General features: G+C 41.0%; 1 protein-coding gene across 2 annotated transcripts in view; it reads left to right on the forward strand.

The window, feature by feature from the left end:
- The window catches only part of TRUB1 (TruB pseudouridine synthase family member 1), a 29,126-nt gene extending 13,709 nt beyond the window's left edge, over positions 1–15,417 (forward strand). The window contains exons 4-8 of one of the 2 annotated variants that reach the window (XM_034062668.1): positions 6,624–6,705; positions 10,369–10,441; positions 11,664–11,803; positions 12,921–12,977; positions 14,334–15,417. In XM_034062668.1, the coding sequence (XP_033918559.1) occupies positions 6,624–6,705; positions 10,369–10,441; positions 11,664–11,803; positions 12,921–12,977; positions 14,334–14,548 (567 nt within the window). In that variant the 3' untranslated portion in view covers positions 14,549–15,417. The remainder of the gene's footprint in view (positions 1–6,623; positions 6,706–10,368; positions 10,442–11,663; positions 11,804–12,920; positions 12,978–14,333) is intronic. The other variant, XM_034062669.1, reaches the window with a different exon arrangement.
- The last annotated feature ends 626 nt before the right edge of the window (positions 15,418–16,043 follow it).

Here is a 16,043-nt window from a genome sequence, read left to right on the forward strand (position 1 = left end):
TGTGTGGCCATAGTACTATATTTGGTGACCTAGTGTTCCTGTTACTGTTGGGATTGTTTCCTCTCTCATCCCATTTTGTGCCCTTCCCCTGACATCAAAATTTATACTTGCTACAGCTTTCAACTACACTTTTATGGCTTCTTTGAACTCCAGGTGAAGTATCTTCCATGGATTCCCCTATTACAGGTGGATCTAGTCCTTCCCATTGAAAATCTGGTCACCCCTTAGTTTGAATTTCTACCATAAGCTGACATAAGAGGTCAAAACCTCGTGTTAGTCCCAGAGTAAAGCTCAGGCAGTTCTTCAGCAGTGACAGTGCAATTACAGTATCCAGCAGTAAATAAAATTTAATGCAGACTTAGCACAAAGTCAGCTTTTTCTTTGAGGAGAAACAAAAAAGAGAATGGTGGAGAAAAGAAGTTGTAATGTTTGTGTCTATGAAGAGGACACGCTTGGTGTTTGATAATTTTGGCTTAGCTCTATCAAAAATATGGAGCTCCTCCCTCATCCTGCAGTCTTTGTTTTGCCTCTGTGAAACCTGCTTTTAAGAGATTAGGGCTCTGTGCTTTTAGTATATTGGAATCTGCTTAGTGAGAGTGCTTTGCTTTAGAAAACAATTGAAACTATGGCAACCCTCAGGGTTGTTTTTTCCCAGGTTATTTGTCTACCTCATGTACTTCTGATTTGGTGGATGATTGGCATACTGGAAACCACTGGTAGCTGCTAAGGTTATACAAGCAGCAAATGTAAGTTATGTAAACATTTAATCCAGAGCACCTTAGTTGTGCTTTAGAAATCATAGAATGGTTTTGGTTGGAAAGGACCTTAAGATCATCTAGTGCCAATCCCCCTTCCATGGGCAGGGATGCCTCACACTAAACCATATCACCCAGGGCTCTGGGAACTTGTCCCTGAACACTGCCAAGGATGGAGCATTCACAACCTCCCTGGGCAACCCATTCCAGTACCTCACTACCCTTTCAGTAAAGAATTTCTTCCTTATATCCAATCTAAACCTCTGCTCTTTAAGTTTGAACCCGTTACCCCTTGTCCTGTCACTACTGTCCCTAATGAAGAGTCCCTCCCCAGCATCCCTGTAGGTCCCCTTCAGATACTGGAAGGCTGCTATGAGGTCTCCATGCAGCCTTCTCTTCTCCAGGCTGAACAGCCCCAACTTTCTCAGCCTGTCTTCATATGGGAGGTGCTCCAGTCCCCTGATCCTCCTCGTGGCCTCCTCTGGACTTGTTCCAACAGTTCCATGTCCTTTTGATGTTGAGGACACCAGAACTGCACACAATACTCCAGGTGAGGTCTCACAAGAGCAGAGTAGAGGGGCAGGATCACCTCCTTTGACCTGCTGGTCACACTCCTTTTGATGCATCCCAGGATACAGTTGCTTTCTGGGCTGTAAGCGCACACTGAAGCTGGCTCATGTTCATCTTCTCATCGATCAACACCCCCAAGTCCTTCTCCTTGGGCTGCTCTGAATCTCTTCTCTGCCCAACCTGTAGCTGTGCCTGGGATTGCTCCGACCCAGGTGTAGGACCTTGCACTTGGCTTGGTTGAACTTCATGAGGCTGGCACTGGCCCACCTCTCAAGCGTGTCAAGCTCCTTCTGCATGGCATCCCTTCCCTCCAGCATATCAGCCGAAGCACAGAGCTTGGTATCTTTGGCAAACACTCTGTGTTCAGTTGCTGCTGTGATCAGAAAATGGGTCATCCTTGGATGAACTGTTCTGAGCTGCCTCTTCCAGGGAGCTTGCCTGGTAAATTCTTACAGTGGGAGCCATCTTAAAATCTTCCTGACAGCTACCAGTGACCTTGTTCCATAATTACTTGTGTTTCTGTCTAGCTCTTCCAAAGTGTTGCTTCTCCATGTTTGAAAAAGCTTTTAAAACATGTTACAATTTCAGATTTCAAGTCTCTGGCCTCTTTCCAACAAAAGCTTTGATATATTAACGGTTAAAACTGAGAGGCTCCATTCCATGGTCTGTCTGGCATTTGCACTGATAAGTGGGGCAGACATGCCTGGCAGTCAGCCCAGGGGCTTCAGCCTCCAGTAGCCCCCCTGGTGTGTTGTGCAGTTAATAGCTATGCTGGCTATACAGCCCTTGTATTGGGAGAGGATTCTTCTTCTTTCCCCTCCTCTTCCTCCTTTCACAGTTAAAAATGTATACTGATAAAGTCTCACCTCTTTTTATGGATATGCTTTCCCTTTCTGTGTTAGTGTAACTATCTGAAATTGGATGTGAAATAAAAAAGCCAAATGATAGCTATTTTGTTACTAAAACAGTATTTTAAACATCATATGGTTTATTATTTGTGAGAATTTTGTCTGTGTCCTGTGACTGTGACTCTAAAACAAAATTCCTCTTTCCAAGATTTCAGATTTATTAGAGGGTTGATCTGTGATTCGTTTCCTATTGGTTCCTATAACCCTGTTTTTTCTCCAGTCCTGACTCTCATGGCGTAGTTCTTTCTAGTCATGGGTATGGCAGCAAATACATGACCAGAAAGACAGTGAAATGCTTTGGCAGTCCTGTTGAAGGTTTGCATCCATCACATCCCCCAGTTTGTGTGACAGAGTTTTCGCATTATCACTGACAGAATGCATTGGTTTGTCACTGTTAAGTGTCGTCTTCAGGCTGTCTCATCACTAGTGTGAATGAAAGAGTTGCTTATACTTAAGGATTTCAAATCACTTTGCTTCCTTTTATTTCAGTTGCTGCAATGTCAAGAAAATGAGAGATATAGCATTATAGAATCAGAATAGTTAGGGTTGGAATGGACCTTAAGATCATCCAGTTCCAGCCCCCCTGCCATGGGCAGGGACAGCTCCCACTAAACCATGTCACCCAAGGCTCTGTCCAACCTGGCCTTGGATTCCCTAATTCCCATAACGTAATGTAATGCAGGATAGTTTTGGGAAGGTGTGTATGCCCTCAGGGTGGTTGTACTGTTGTACAGTTGAGGCTCTGCTTTGGGACCATGCAGCCCACCATTAGAATTAGAAGGAAATAATATATGATGCTGCTGTGCTTGCAAGTTGTGACTGGGAATGCTTGATCATAGGTCTTAATACACTACACTTCCACTTTGTGGAATCCCATAGGAAGCTGAGGTGCTGCTTTTCATCTTTAAATTGTTTGGGTCCCAGTTTCTTGAGGTAAGTAGTGGGCAGGGTGTAGGAGCTATTGATTGGCAGTGTTCTCTCATGAGCCACCAAGACAGGGACATTTCCTACCATAGTCTGCACTTGCTTTTCCACTGCCTGCAGCAGCTCCTACCTTGCTTTTTCTGTTTCAGGTTGAGTGGGTTGAAGGCAGTGTGGTTGTGAGCAGTTGCTCTCTGTGTTCCTGCAGTGATTTGTAATCTAAGAGCATAGGAGGAATGCCCCTAGATGTATTTTATAAAACTGGAAGAAATAAATGTTCGCCAGCGTAGGTGGGAAAAGGTCACCAAAGACTTATTAAATGACTCAGAATCTATTGGGTGCTTCTGAGGGCAGTGTGAGTTAGAGTCTAAAGAGACAATGCTCAATTTTGACACAGAATAAGAGGAACATTAGATCAAGTCTGGACTCTCATTTTATCTTCTACAAGCTCCAGGTCCTGCATGCTACCAAAGGGGAAATAAACCCTATTAAGTGACTAGTAAGAATTATGATATATAATTGTAGATACCCAAGGGCAGTCCAGAGACTGACCATAAACCAGCTGTAATTCTTAATTTCCTGACCTGTTATAGCCTTCTTTGTGGATTATTGCATTGCTGGCTTGAGACTTTTGTGACTCCTTAATGGCTTCTTTAAGGAATGTGGATTTGTGACTAATTGTAAGGAACTTTTTTTTCTTACAGATTGAATGGCTTTTTGCCTTTTTTTTGCAGGAATCAAAGGGGAAGTCAAGTGTTTAGATTTGGATTACATTGTTCATACAGTTTGTATTTACATATAAACAGATGATATTATCTCTCTGTTGCTGGTAGGTCAAATATCACATGTTATTGTAACAGCCAGCCTGAAGCAAGAGAGCCAAAACCAGCATTAAGAGGAAGAAAGTCCTACAAACTGAAGTAGTATCATTTGGAAACATCTGAAGATGGTGTGTGAGGTTTCAGACTTTCACATTTAGAGTTTTACTGAACTGATTCATCATGCCAGAATTATAAAGATCTTGTACGGCTCTATTAACCTCTAGAATAGTTGCTGAATAGTGTCTCTAGCTATAATGTCGAATGTTAAGAACTAGATCATTAAATGTCTTGGAAAGCAGGCAATTTTATGGTCCTAAAGCAGATAATAATGTACTTGAACATTTATTTAAATATTTGTTGCAGGGCAGCCTTAATCCGTTCTTTCACTTCTTTTCCATGCCTTCCAAAAGGATGTAAACTTCAAGGATTTTACTTTTAAAAGCCTAATTTTGCCGAGTTACCAGGGGAGTCAGACATCTGCAGTGTGTGTGGGAAGTGTAGCCTTCCTGTGGTAGTGTGGTTTAACCCTGCAGGCAGCAAAACACCACACAGCTACTCACTCACTGCTCTCAAGTGGGATAGGGGAGAGACTTGCAAAAAAGGTAAAACTCATGGGTTGGGATCAAGACAGTTTAATAGGTAAAGCAAAACAAGGAATTCATTCACCCGTGGGCAGGCAGGTGTTCAGTCATCTCCAGGACAGCAGGACTCCGTCACATGGAATGGTTACTTGGGAAGACAAACACCATCATTCCCAGCGTCCTTCTTTTCTTTCTTCCCCCAGTGCTACATGTGGAGCATGTGGGATATCCCTTGGGTCAGTTGGGGTCAGCTGTCCTGGCTGTGTCCCCTCCCAGCACCTTTTGCACCTCCAGCCTGCTTGCTGGTGGAGTGAGGAATAAGAAAAGGCCTTGACTCTGTGTAAGTGCTGCTCAGCATGAAAACATCTCTGTGTTATCAATACTGTTTCAGCACAAATCCAAAGCACAGCCTCATACCAGCTACTATGCAGAAAATGAACTCTACCCCAGCCAAAACCAGCACACAAGCAAGTAATATATTTATTTTTATATTAAAAGTCAGATTGCCTTTAGTCTGACTATTCCTGCTGCTTCCATTTAGTGACAGTTGCTTGAAGAAATACATTGAAGTGGCAGGTTGTCACATGGAACAAAATCAAGGCATGTCTTAATAGTCCAACTTTGTGTGTGTGATTTTTATGCCTAGAGTACTATTACTTGAACTTGTTTGTACTTCACAAGCACATGAAAAAGGACTGCCAGGGAGGCTGTGAATGCTCCACCCTGGCAGTGTTCGAGGCCAGGTTGGATGAAGCCTTGGGTGATATGGTTCAGTGTGAGGTGTCCCTGCCCATGGCAGGGGGTTGGAACTGGATGATCTTAAGGTCCTTTCCAACCCTAACTATTCTATGGTTCTATGATACCTTGCATCAAAGAGTAAAATGTTACTGCTTATGCATGTTTGGATGTGTTCAGTAGAATTTAGTGAACCAAATTCTAAAGGATGCATCCTTTTACAACTTGGTTCAAATTTGTATTAGCTTAGTTAGGAGTAGGTTCACTGAAATGTTACTGGGAATTAGGCATGTGGATCACCTTGATTTTTCTCTCCCAGGCTGTGTAAATGCTTTACTTTCAAAGCCCATGGACTTAATATAGGGTTGATGCAAATGTGATGGAATGGGATAGGCAGTGGGTCAAACCACAGATTTTGATACCTGAAAGTATCTCCAAACTTGATCCAAACTCATGTTACAAAGTGAGTCTTCACTTGTTGGCAGCCTTGTGAAAAGACATAGGGCATTTAGTTCATGGGAAGCCTTCTGTCAGCTTTGGCAGATTCTGCCCTATGCCTACAGCCTGGCAGTACTTAGGGTGAAAATGTGGAAAAGAAGGACATGAGGTGAAGTGCAGTAAGGACAAGAGCTACTGGCATGGGAACAGGTTAATCCTTGCAAGCTGCAAACACAAACACACTGAAGAATTCTTTAGAGAAAACCCATGAAATAGAAATACTCAGAGAACCCATCATGAGCAGAGATGTCACTCAGTGGCAGTGCACTTCTGGTGCCGGTCAGCAAGGTCCTTACTGGATGCCCGATGTTCAAAACTCTACCTTTAGGCTATTGCATATCTGCAGTTCATGGCAGAACTGTTGTAATACTTTGCCTTGGACAGAGGTGTTCTGCTTTCACAAGTGAAGGTCTTTATGTCTTTCTTTTGTTTAAATTGTGAAAGAATAGAAAAATAGTGTGAAAGGTACTCTGTGTGCTTTTCTTCAACAGTGGTATATGACACCCCACTGAGGCTTTGATTTTCACACCCTATTATTTCCTTTATGGTAGTGATGTATTTATAGTAAAAATCAGATTCCATGTTGCTTCTTCCAGGGGTTTCTAAAACTGAAATCATAGGCACATGTAATGCAGGATTTACTTTTTGTTTAGTTCCATGTCTTTTCATCTTTACTTTTGCTTACTCAAAGGCACTGGGTTGACTATTTAGACAGTATTCTTCCTGTCCTGACTGAAGTACATTTGTATTTGCAGTCTTTATTAAAAAAGAAAGAAAGAAAGAACCTTGAAAATCTGACTCTCTAACCTTCTTTTTCCTCTTTTTCCTTCCCAGAAATACACTGCCATTGGACTACTGGGCAAAGCTACTGATACATTAGATGCTACAGGAAAAGTAACTGAAGAAAAACCTTATGGTAAGCAAAACTTTATCTGTATACTTGATGTAATTTGAAGACATAAATGGTCTCTAGCACAGAAAAGTGGAAGAGTTATTTGGCACTCTGTGAATTAAGTTTAAATGTGAAATCACACTAAGATTATTTCGTCTTCAACTTCAGTGCTTATATAATTCAGAGCAGCTTCATGCAATTATGTCCAGTGCAAGTGTTCATTTCTTCTGGAAAGAAACAAACCAGGCATTAGATTAGGAGGGAGAAAATAGAATTGGGCAGGACTGTGTCATTTGAAATCTGTGACAGGCTGACAAATGGCATGCTGTGTCCAGTGAAATTTTCCTTTTTCAGTGTATAGTCCATGAGTGCTCTTTTAGTAGTACCATTCAAGGCCAGTGGGGGAATAAAGTACTTAGATCTTCCCTCTAGGATGCCCCTTTATCTACAGACTGCTCAAGGTAAAATGAGGATGGCATAAACTACTCTATATACTCTTACCAGATCTTGCTCTTGCTTGCAGTCTGTCCTAGCAGCTTCAAGAGATGAACTTTTCTGACCCACAAAGCACAGTGCAAGAGTTTAAGGCTTCAGAGCTAATCCTGACCGTGGCTTTGTTGGTGTGGACAATTCCACAATAGGGCATCTCAGAAACAACACAGAACTAACCAGGGACCCACCAAATGTATTTACCATTAATTCCTTCACAACCTGGGGAAAAAAGGGATAAAAAGTAACTGGTTGCTTAGCAACTCTTCAAGTCCCACATTGTTTGTGGTAGCTGGTAATAGGTACATGAAGTAAATTAGCCTTTTTTAATAGCATGATGAAGGGGTGGCCTGGATTCCACTCTCAAACCCAAACCCTTTTCTTACACAGTTTGTCTTTTTGCACGAGGCAAGTGAGAGGGGAAGTTCAGGAGGGGTTAAACCCAAGGAGGTCTCTTCAGTACATCCTTTCATTGCGACTAACTGTAATAAACAACAAATTTCTTTCTAAACTGCTGTCTAGGGACACTTTGAGTACTAAAATATAACACTTTCTTATAGTTAATATAGCAGGCAACTTTCAGCAGGCACTTTCCTTTTGTGATCCACTGGAGTCATTCAAGAAAAGTTTTATGTGTCTTGCAAGCTGTTTTAGTCCTTTTCTCTGCACTAAGCCCCAGTCCTGGATGCTGCTGGCATTGCCAGATTTACATTCCCTAGCAGATGTGCACAGAAGCACATTGCTACATTCCCTAGCAGAAACAGAGTGGTTTGGGTTGGAAAGCACTTTAGAGCTAATCGAGTTGCAACCCCCTGCCATGGGCAGGGACACCTTCCACTAGACCAGGTTGCTCCAAGCCCCTGTGTCCAACCTGGCCTTGAACACTGCCAGGGATGGGGCACCCACAGCTTCTCTGGGCACCCTGTGCCAGTGCCTCAGCACCCTCACAGGGAAGAACTTCTTTGTAAAGTCTAATGTAAATCTCCTCTCTTGTCAGTTTAAAGCCATTCCCCCTTGCCTTGTCACGACATCCTGTGTAAAAAATCCCTCTCCAGAGCAGTTGTGTTGTGCATCACTTGTCTGTCTTGGGTTTTATTACTCTCTTTCTCTTGATTTCTATTTGTTGTTATCATGTCTAACTTTATATCACTTACTAAGCTGTTCTTATCTCAACCCATGGGTTTTACCTTTTTTCCAGTTCTCCTCATCCCACCAGGATGTGTCTGGTGTGTGTGAATACTCAATTGCTGGCTCATGAGCCCAAACTGATGCTTGGGATAGATACACAGTTTAGACATAGTGAAACTGTGACAAGACTAATAGAGCATTCTTTATGACTGAGAGCTGGATGAAAGCTCCACCAGCTTGTGTGTTATTCTAGGAGAAGGCAAGAATCCAATACAATCCATTAACAGAAAGGCAGTGCATGACAAAAAATAAAGAGAAAAGCACATGGTTTTAGGTTTTCAGAATGTAATACTGGCCAGCTTGTGCCACAGTGTATTGCACAACACAAATATGATTTATTCTAGATCTTAGCAAACTCATCTGTAAATATTTATTTTGATAGCACACCACACCACTTTGTTTGTTAATGGCTTAATCCATCATTCCTTACATAGTGCTTTGGTTTTTTTTCCTGAGATAGAGCTTGCCTATAGCATGAGTGATTACCTCAGAGGCTCTATATAACCCCTCAAGCAGCGGAATATGAGATCAGAGCAGGAACTAAACTCAGATATCTCATTAAATGCCCTAGCCACAAATGCAGTTCATGGGGTGAAAACTGAAGGAGAACCCCAAGTGACACGCTTAGATCTTAAGTATTAAATCCTAGCCTGAAGCAACCTGGGGCTCACAAAGGGGCTGATGGGATCACCAGCATAGAGCTGGGTCATGAGAACTCTTTGCCATGTAGTTTTGTTGTGATGTGTTGCTAAACTAGAATAATACAATCAGAAGATTGAAATAACCACGTAAGAAGCTCTTCAGAAGATGACCCAGGCTTGCTATAGAACTGATTTTGTTGTTCCTACCTCATATTCTGATGTGCATTGGTACCTCCCAGCATCCACAACTGACTTTTGTGCCTGCAACCTTGCTGTTAATGACACTTCCTGAGTCAGCAGCTGGGGCTTACGCACAGCATCTGCTCCTGACACTGCAAAGTGTGCTTTGCAAAAGTGAGGTACCACATTGCAGTCTTCCAGTGCTGTTGTGGAAAGAAACCTCTTTTTTACTTACAGCATGAAGTATGTCTGTTTTATAAGGTTTGCAAGTAAAAGTCTTTTCCCAGACAATGAAGACTCATTAAATTTGGATTGTTTTTTGTTCCGGGATGCTCTTGGCTTAGTAAGGTGCCACTATTTGAGTTTAACTTGTGAGTAACAGGACTAGTCAAGTCCCAGAGAGTAGAAATCCACAGAAGTGCATTATGGTTACAGATCTTACATTTGTATTCTATAAACAAATCAGGTATGAACGTCATATCTATTGAATAGCATTTCAAAGGACCAATATAACATAGGTTATAACCTAATAAAAGTGAGACAGATGTCTATGTGTACTCTTAAACGAGAGTAGATTGCCTAAAGCAGCTATCTTTCTTTTGCAGGATTTCTTCAGTAAAATTGCCTTACTTAATATATAACAATACCGTGGTGTGCAGTTGCAGGTTAGTTGTTTGATACAGAAATTTGATGTGTTGTTCCAGTGCAGTCTTTTCCTTCGCTAGCAAATATCCCCACAATGCTTTTGTTCTCTAATAATCTATTATATTTTTCACTGCAATTAGGTACTTGTAAAGAGAAGTTGCCAAGGTTAGATGAGCAATTTATTCTTTTCGGTCCTTTAATAAAAATCAGAATTGGGCAGATTTTGTATTTTTTGCATAGGTCCCAAGAAAAATGAATTTGCAGACCCAAGAGAGAGAAACTGCGAAAGAAAATGGTGCATAGTGGGATTTATGCCCTTCTGAATGTGTGCAGGCTGTCTTAATCACCTTGGACAGTTTGCTCCACTCTTTGTGATAATTCACACTCCTACCTATGTTCTGGTGTTTAGCTCTTTGGTGTTTTTCACCCAGTCTAAATTCAGATGAGATGAACTCTTCTTTGTAACTGTTTGCAGAACATGATTGATGCTGTTAATGCCATATGAATAATCAGTGCTAACATACTTACTGTCTTCTTTTGACAGACCAGATAACAAAAGGAGATCTTGAAAATGTGCTCCAGAAGTTCACAGGGGACATAATGCAGGTTCCTCCACTGTAAGTTCCACAATATTAAGACACTTTTGGCAGTTGTGTTCAGCTGTTGGAACTTGCCAACACAAGTCAGTTCTCTTAGCAATAAAAAGATACATTTTGGCAAGAGGATAGAGGCAGGGTTTTAGGAGTTTGATGTTTGCAACTACAGGTCATGCCCATTTGAACATTGAGCACAAATGGTGACCTGGAGCCTGTGGCTTTTTTGAGTAACTGTAAAGTAACAAAGTCTTAAACGGCTTTGCAGGGCTTGGTGGCTTCTATTGTGTCTTCCAGTTAGAAAGCAAAGCTCCAAGTGCTAAAAGTTAGTTGTGGGTAAGGGCATGCATCTGTGTGGAAGTGCCTTAAATGATTTTGAATTAGTTTTCTGAATGAGTGATTAGTGACTGAGCTTCAGTAGCTTAGCAAATTTCTTCTAGTCAGGTGAGCCATAGTAGCTGGCAGTGTGCAAGCACTTAGCTTGTGACAGATGGCTTTTATGGTGATTTAAACTAACATGCTTTCCTTTGCATTTGCAATGGGTCAGTTACTGTGGTTCCAGTGTGAGCCCTGAAAGATCTGTAATTCAGTAGGTGTTCTGCTTCATTATCCTCCACTAATTTGAGCAAGATCTTTGTGATTTTTTTATGGTCATCTTTCTGTCAAGACCAAAGTTGGAGCTTGGGATAAAGTTTCATGTAATCAGTGAATTTTGTTGGTTTTGTTGTTATACAGTGGTCCACTAAACACCTTAGAGCAAGGCTACATAGCTTGGGAGCTGCTGTTGTGAATACCCTGTTGTGAAAAGAGCAAAGGTGCAAGGCAGAATTACAGGAGTTGTCTAAGCAGTTCCTTGTGCTCAGCTCAACATAACACTGAAGCAGAGTACGCCCTGCAGGCTTCTGATAGACAGCATGTTAAAGACAGTTGCAAGAGTTGTACCTCTTCTAGATACTCTTTGTTTTCATAAACTAGAAGTTGAGTGATGAAGCATTTCTAAGTCTGTACAGCAAGAGGTAAATGCAGGACTGTCTTTTGTTTTATAGTTTATGTAGCTGCTGCAAATGGGATGATTCTGTGTCCAAGAGATTTCAGAAACATTTGCTAGGTTTTTTTGTGAGCACTTGGAGAGGATTAGAAGGGTAAAATGTGTGCTGCTGTAGTAGAATATTAACAGGATCTGGAGAATGGGAAGCTTGTTCCATTACAACCATATGACACACATTTTCGTGCTCTATCTGATCAGCTATTCTGCTTTGAAGAAGGATGGAGAAAGGCTATCAACTCTGATGAAGAGAGGAGAAGCAGTCGAAGCAAAGCCCGCTCGGCCAGTAAGAGTGTACAGCCTGTCTCTTCAACAGTTCCAGCCACCACTGTTCACACTGGGTAAAGGCCAAAGATTATTACATAGAGTGATGCCCCCAACTTGTTTGTGTGTATTTATACTCAGAAAGGAACTGAGAGAGTGAAATGGGTTTCATTTTGCTCAGCTATTTAATTTGGTATGAGCCCATGTGCAGAGCCTTTCACTTTTCAGCAAAAGCATCGTATTTTGGGTTTAAGTTAAGCTGATTATATGTAATCTTTCTGTGAGGAAAATTCTGAGAGGCTGGTCAGGGATTATTTGCATCTGTCCATGATTTTGCAACCTCCAGCTCATTCCTTCATTCTCAGGTCTGCTTACTTCAGTTTGCCCATTTCACACAGATGCCCCGACCTGCTGGCATCTCTCCCAGGGCACAGCAATGACCAGTATCAGTTACTGCCAGGCCTCTTTCTTGGTTAAAGAGGCAGGATCTTATCCTTCCTTCTGTCATACATGAAGAAACTTGGGTAGTACATTAAGAAGCACATTAATAAATAAACCAAAAAGACTGTTGTAAATGTTTGATGTGCTGTAAGGTCAAGATAATGTCTTGCACTGATCACCAGTCTGGTTGATCCTTAGTCCTCTGATGGACCAGATGTTACGTGATGAGCAGGTATGAGTGACAGCACTCAGTGCTATGTTACTTCAGCCCTCACTTTATGGTTGGGTGACCAGCAGCTGATCTCTGACAGGGAGAAAGGAAAGGCTGAGAGAGCAGTGAAAGTTAAAGGTGAATTTAAAATTTTATAGGAGCTGCCAGTGTGCAGTATCTTAAAAGAACCGATAGTTTAGTCTGTGCTTGAAGTAACTTGGTTTCACCATGAGAAATGTGAAACAACCTTCAGAACCCTTTAAAATAAATAGAAGTGAAGCATTTGTTAACATAGTACAGCAAGTACTTAATTTCTAGTGAGGTAGTTCAGTTGCCATTGTATTTGCTTTCCCTCCTGTCTAGCTTAGCAATCTCACCCACACGTATGTTACAGGATGAATAATTGATGTTGCATCCTATAAATATTTTATCACTGGGTTGTTTGCTTAGTGCGTTTTTACATTTATGTGGGGGCATGGTTTCTATGTAAAGTAGATTTCACATTGCACTGGCAATTTACCAGGTCAATGTTAACATTCCAGATGTTGAATGTGGTGGTGGCTTTTATGTCAGGAGCCTGGTCAGTGACATTGGCAAAGGTAAGCATGAAAAAACCCCATGAAGGGGAACATTTAAGAAATGAATGTGTGTGTTTATGAAAGCATTTTGTCATTTTGTCTATCTCCAGTAACTAGACCTGTGTGTTATTTTGCAGAATTGTAGTTCTATCACTTGTTTTTATATACACAGGTATTTTCCTTGGGAATGAAAGCTAAATAATTGCCAGAGGACATTGGGGGCTGTGAGATAAAAATGGAGCAAGCAATAGCACTGAGCAAGATAATAAAAGGCAGGGTGGGGATCTTTTCTTTTCCTCCTCCATATGTTAAAGCTAACTCAGATTAAGGATGAGAAGAAGAAAGATACTGTCTTTTTAAACATTATTCATCACATTTGAAAACAGATTGCACAGAACATTACCATGCACATAATAAACCCTATCTGCTGGAAAGACTACATTTGGGGTGATTTTTCTAGTGTTTTCTTTCTCCTTTACCTGGGCTGTGAATGGTTTTGCCTTCCCACAGGATTATTTGTCTTGTGCTCTGTATCTATCAAACTGCATGATGGAGAACAAATAATCCATTTCAAGGATTTTTTTTAACGATACATTTGCAGATCAGAATGCAAGCAATGTGGGATAACCCTTTGAATTTCAATGTTGTTGTTTGTGCTTAGGCAAGTCAAAGATTCTGTTATTGCTTTCTGAGCATACTGGCTTATGTTCAGTTTTTTAATGGCAAACCAAGATAAAGTCTGTTCTCGGCTGGTTTCTTTTCAAACATTTAAAAAGCAATATAAATCTTTCTGCATCAGGAAGGATGGGAGAGAATGTTTTAGTGTACCTACGCGCTCGCATTTCAACTCTGGTTGCTGTTATGTTTTGTAGCTCCTCATTATGTAATTGTGTCCTCCTGGTATTTATTTCACATAGCAGAACATTTGTTTATATATTTTATTTTTCCTTATCTTAGTTTATGTTACCCTGGTAGGCAACACAGGATGAAAACGTCAAAAATCCTTCTTGAAGGCAAGAAGTGCTAAAGCCTCAAAGGCTGTGGAAAAAGAGTACATGGTCTTCCAAGTCACTTGTGAATACAGAATGTTCTGCTTACATAATTATTTCATCTCTTTTCATTCTGACTTAAATCTGGAAAACCTTTTGACAACTTTCAGTCAGATTTTGAACTCTACTACACTGGAGATCTGTGGAAATCAAAGGAATTTCATGGCTCAAATTTAAGATGTAAAGAAGAGCTAAGTCTTCATGAACTTCCTTCTCGAACAAAGCAGAATAACGTAAAACGCTGCATGTGAAAATATGTTTTAACTGAGTTGCAGGTAGTTAAACTTGAACCATGAACCTCTGAATCCTTTTTTCTCCTTTACTGTAGAACTCTCTACCTGTGCCACTATGCAAGAGCTGACCCGAACCAAACATGGGCCATTTACGCTGGAGGAGCATGCCCTTCATGAAGATAAATGGACAATTGATGAAATTGCACGATCCTTAGAGCACTGCACATCTCTTCTCCCAGGAGAGCCATCTCATAAAAAATTGAAGACAGAGCATCCTGGTGAAACTGCTGTGAGCTGTGAGGATAAGTGATAACTTAGGTCAAGGAAAAAGACTGAATGATTGAGACATTCTAAGATTGGATTGGGATTGTCTTGCCTCCTGTGTATATCTGCAAGTCTGTACTGGGAGGGTGACAAACAGCAGTGCAAGAAAAATGGTTCTTTTGTTTTCTGGGCTGAGAACATGCACTGAAAATGTCCAGCTCTTGCTGTTTCCTCATCTGTTTATTTTCCTTCTTGCACTCTGTAAATGGATCTGCCACTAATGTCAAATCTTCATGAAGTTTTAAAGAACTTGTAGGGTGAAATATACCTGTTGTGGCTAATTCCTCAATAAAAATATAAACGTTACGGTTTGATAAATGTGCTCCCCAGAAAATCATCTTTTTTTCTTTACAGCTGGTAATCAAATCCTGAAATACCATGGTGACAAGACTGTGAGAGCCCGAAGGTACAAGAATGTGCTGTAGCAATTTACTTTCTTGAAATCCATTTCAGGATCTGTCCATTTTACTGTAGTTTTTCCTATGCAGATTGTTCTTTCATTCAAATGTTATCCAGACTGCATTAGATGTCAATATTTTACATTGCCTCAACTGTCAGTGAACAGTATCAAGTATAAAGAATCTCTGAAGATAACTGTTTGATAACAAGTGTTCTGAAGAGCGTGGTCATCGTTACAGGTATCTTATTCTGGTACAACATTCCAGTTCACTATCCATAATTTAGTGAACTGTTAACGCTGTTCACAGGGCTAAGGGAATTAACTTTTGCCATCTGTGAATTGCTTGAGCTGTCTGCTGTGGATTGGGTAGAAGGTTGATGTGATTCTGGGCTTTGACTGTTATTGTACAGTATAACCCATACTAGTTGTACAGATAAAAAGGATAAACCATCAAGGATCCTTGCTGAAGCTGTTTTAATTCACTGGGGCAGTGAGGGCCTGTTCCATAGTTCACATAGTCAATGGAATTTGATTGAACTCATTATTTCTTACCATTGCTTCCCTTGATTTTCAGAATGTCTAAAACAGTGCTTTGAGAATGCTAAAAAAAGCACTCTAGTTTGTTTCCATGTGTGTAATGGACTATCCTAGAAGGATTTCACTATGCATCCCCATACAAGTTAGTAGCTGGTCTGTTTTCCTCTTGTCATAATGGGGAACAAAAGGAATGGTTTAACCATGTGAGTGATATTTAGGAGAAACTCCTGCTTTTGAAGTTGTCTCTGAAGCATCACCGAAGAGCAGTGGACTGACTGGCTGCTGTTACAGTTCTCTGCTGCTGCAGGCCAAGTGTCCTGCTGTGGCTTTAACAGCTGCTACACCTTAGGGTTTGGTTTTAGAGTACAGGGACTTGAGTCTGAGTAGCTGAATGCTGTAAAGCCAAGAGTTTGTGCTTAGATTAGGGTGTATCTATTAGAGAGAGACAAAAACATTTGATTTAATGACTGTCTTAATGGACTTGCCAGTTTCTATGGTAAGGTATCTTGATAACTGATTACTTCTGTTGCTTAAAAGAAGGTGT

The sequence above is a fragment of the Melopsittacus undulatus genome, chromosome 4, assembly GCF_012275295.1.
Source record: "Melopsittacus undulatus isolate bMelUnd1 chromosome 4, bMelUnd1.mat.Z, whole genome shotgun sequence".
NCBI lineage: Eukaryota > Metazoa > Chordata > Aves > Psittaciformes > Psittaculidae > Melopsittacus > Melopsittacus undulatus.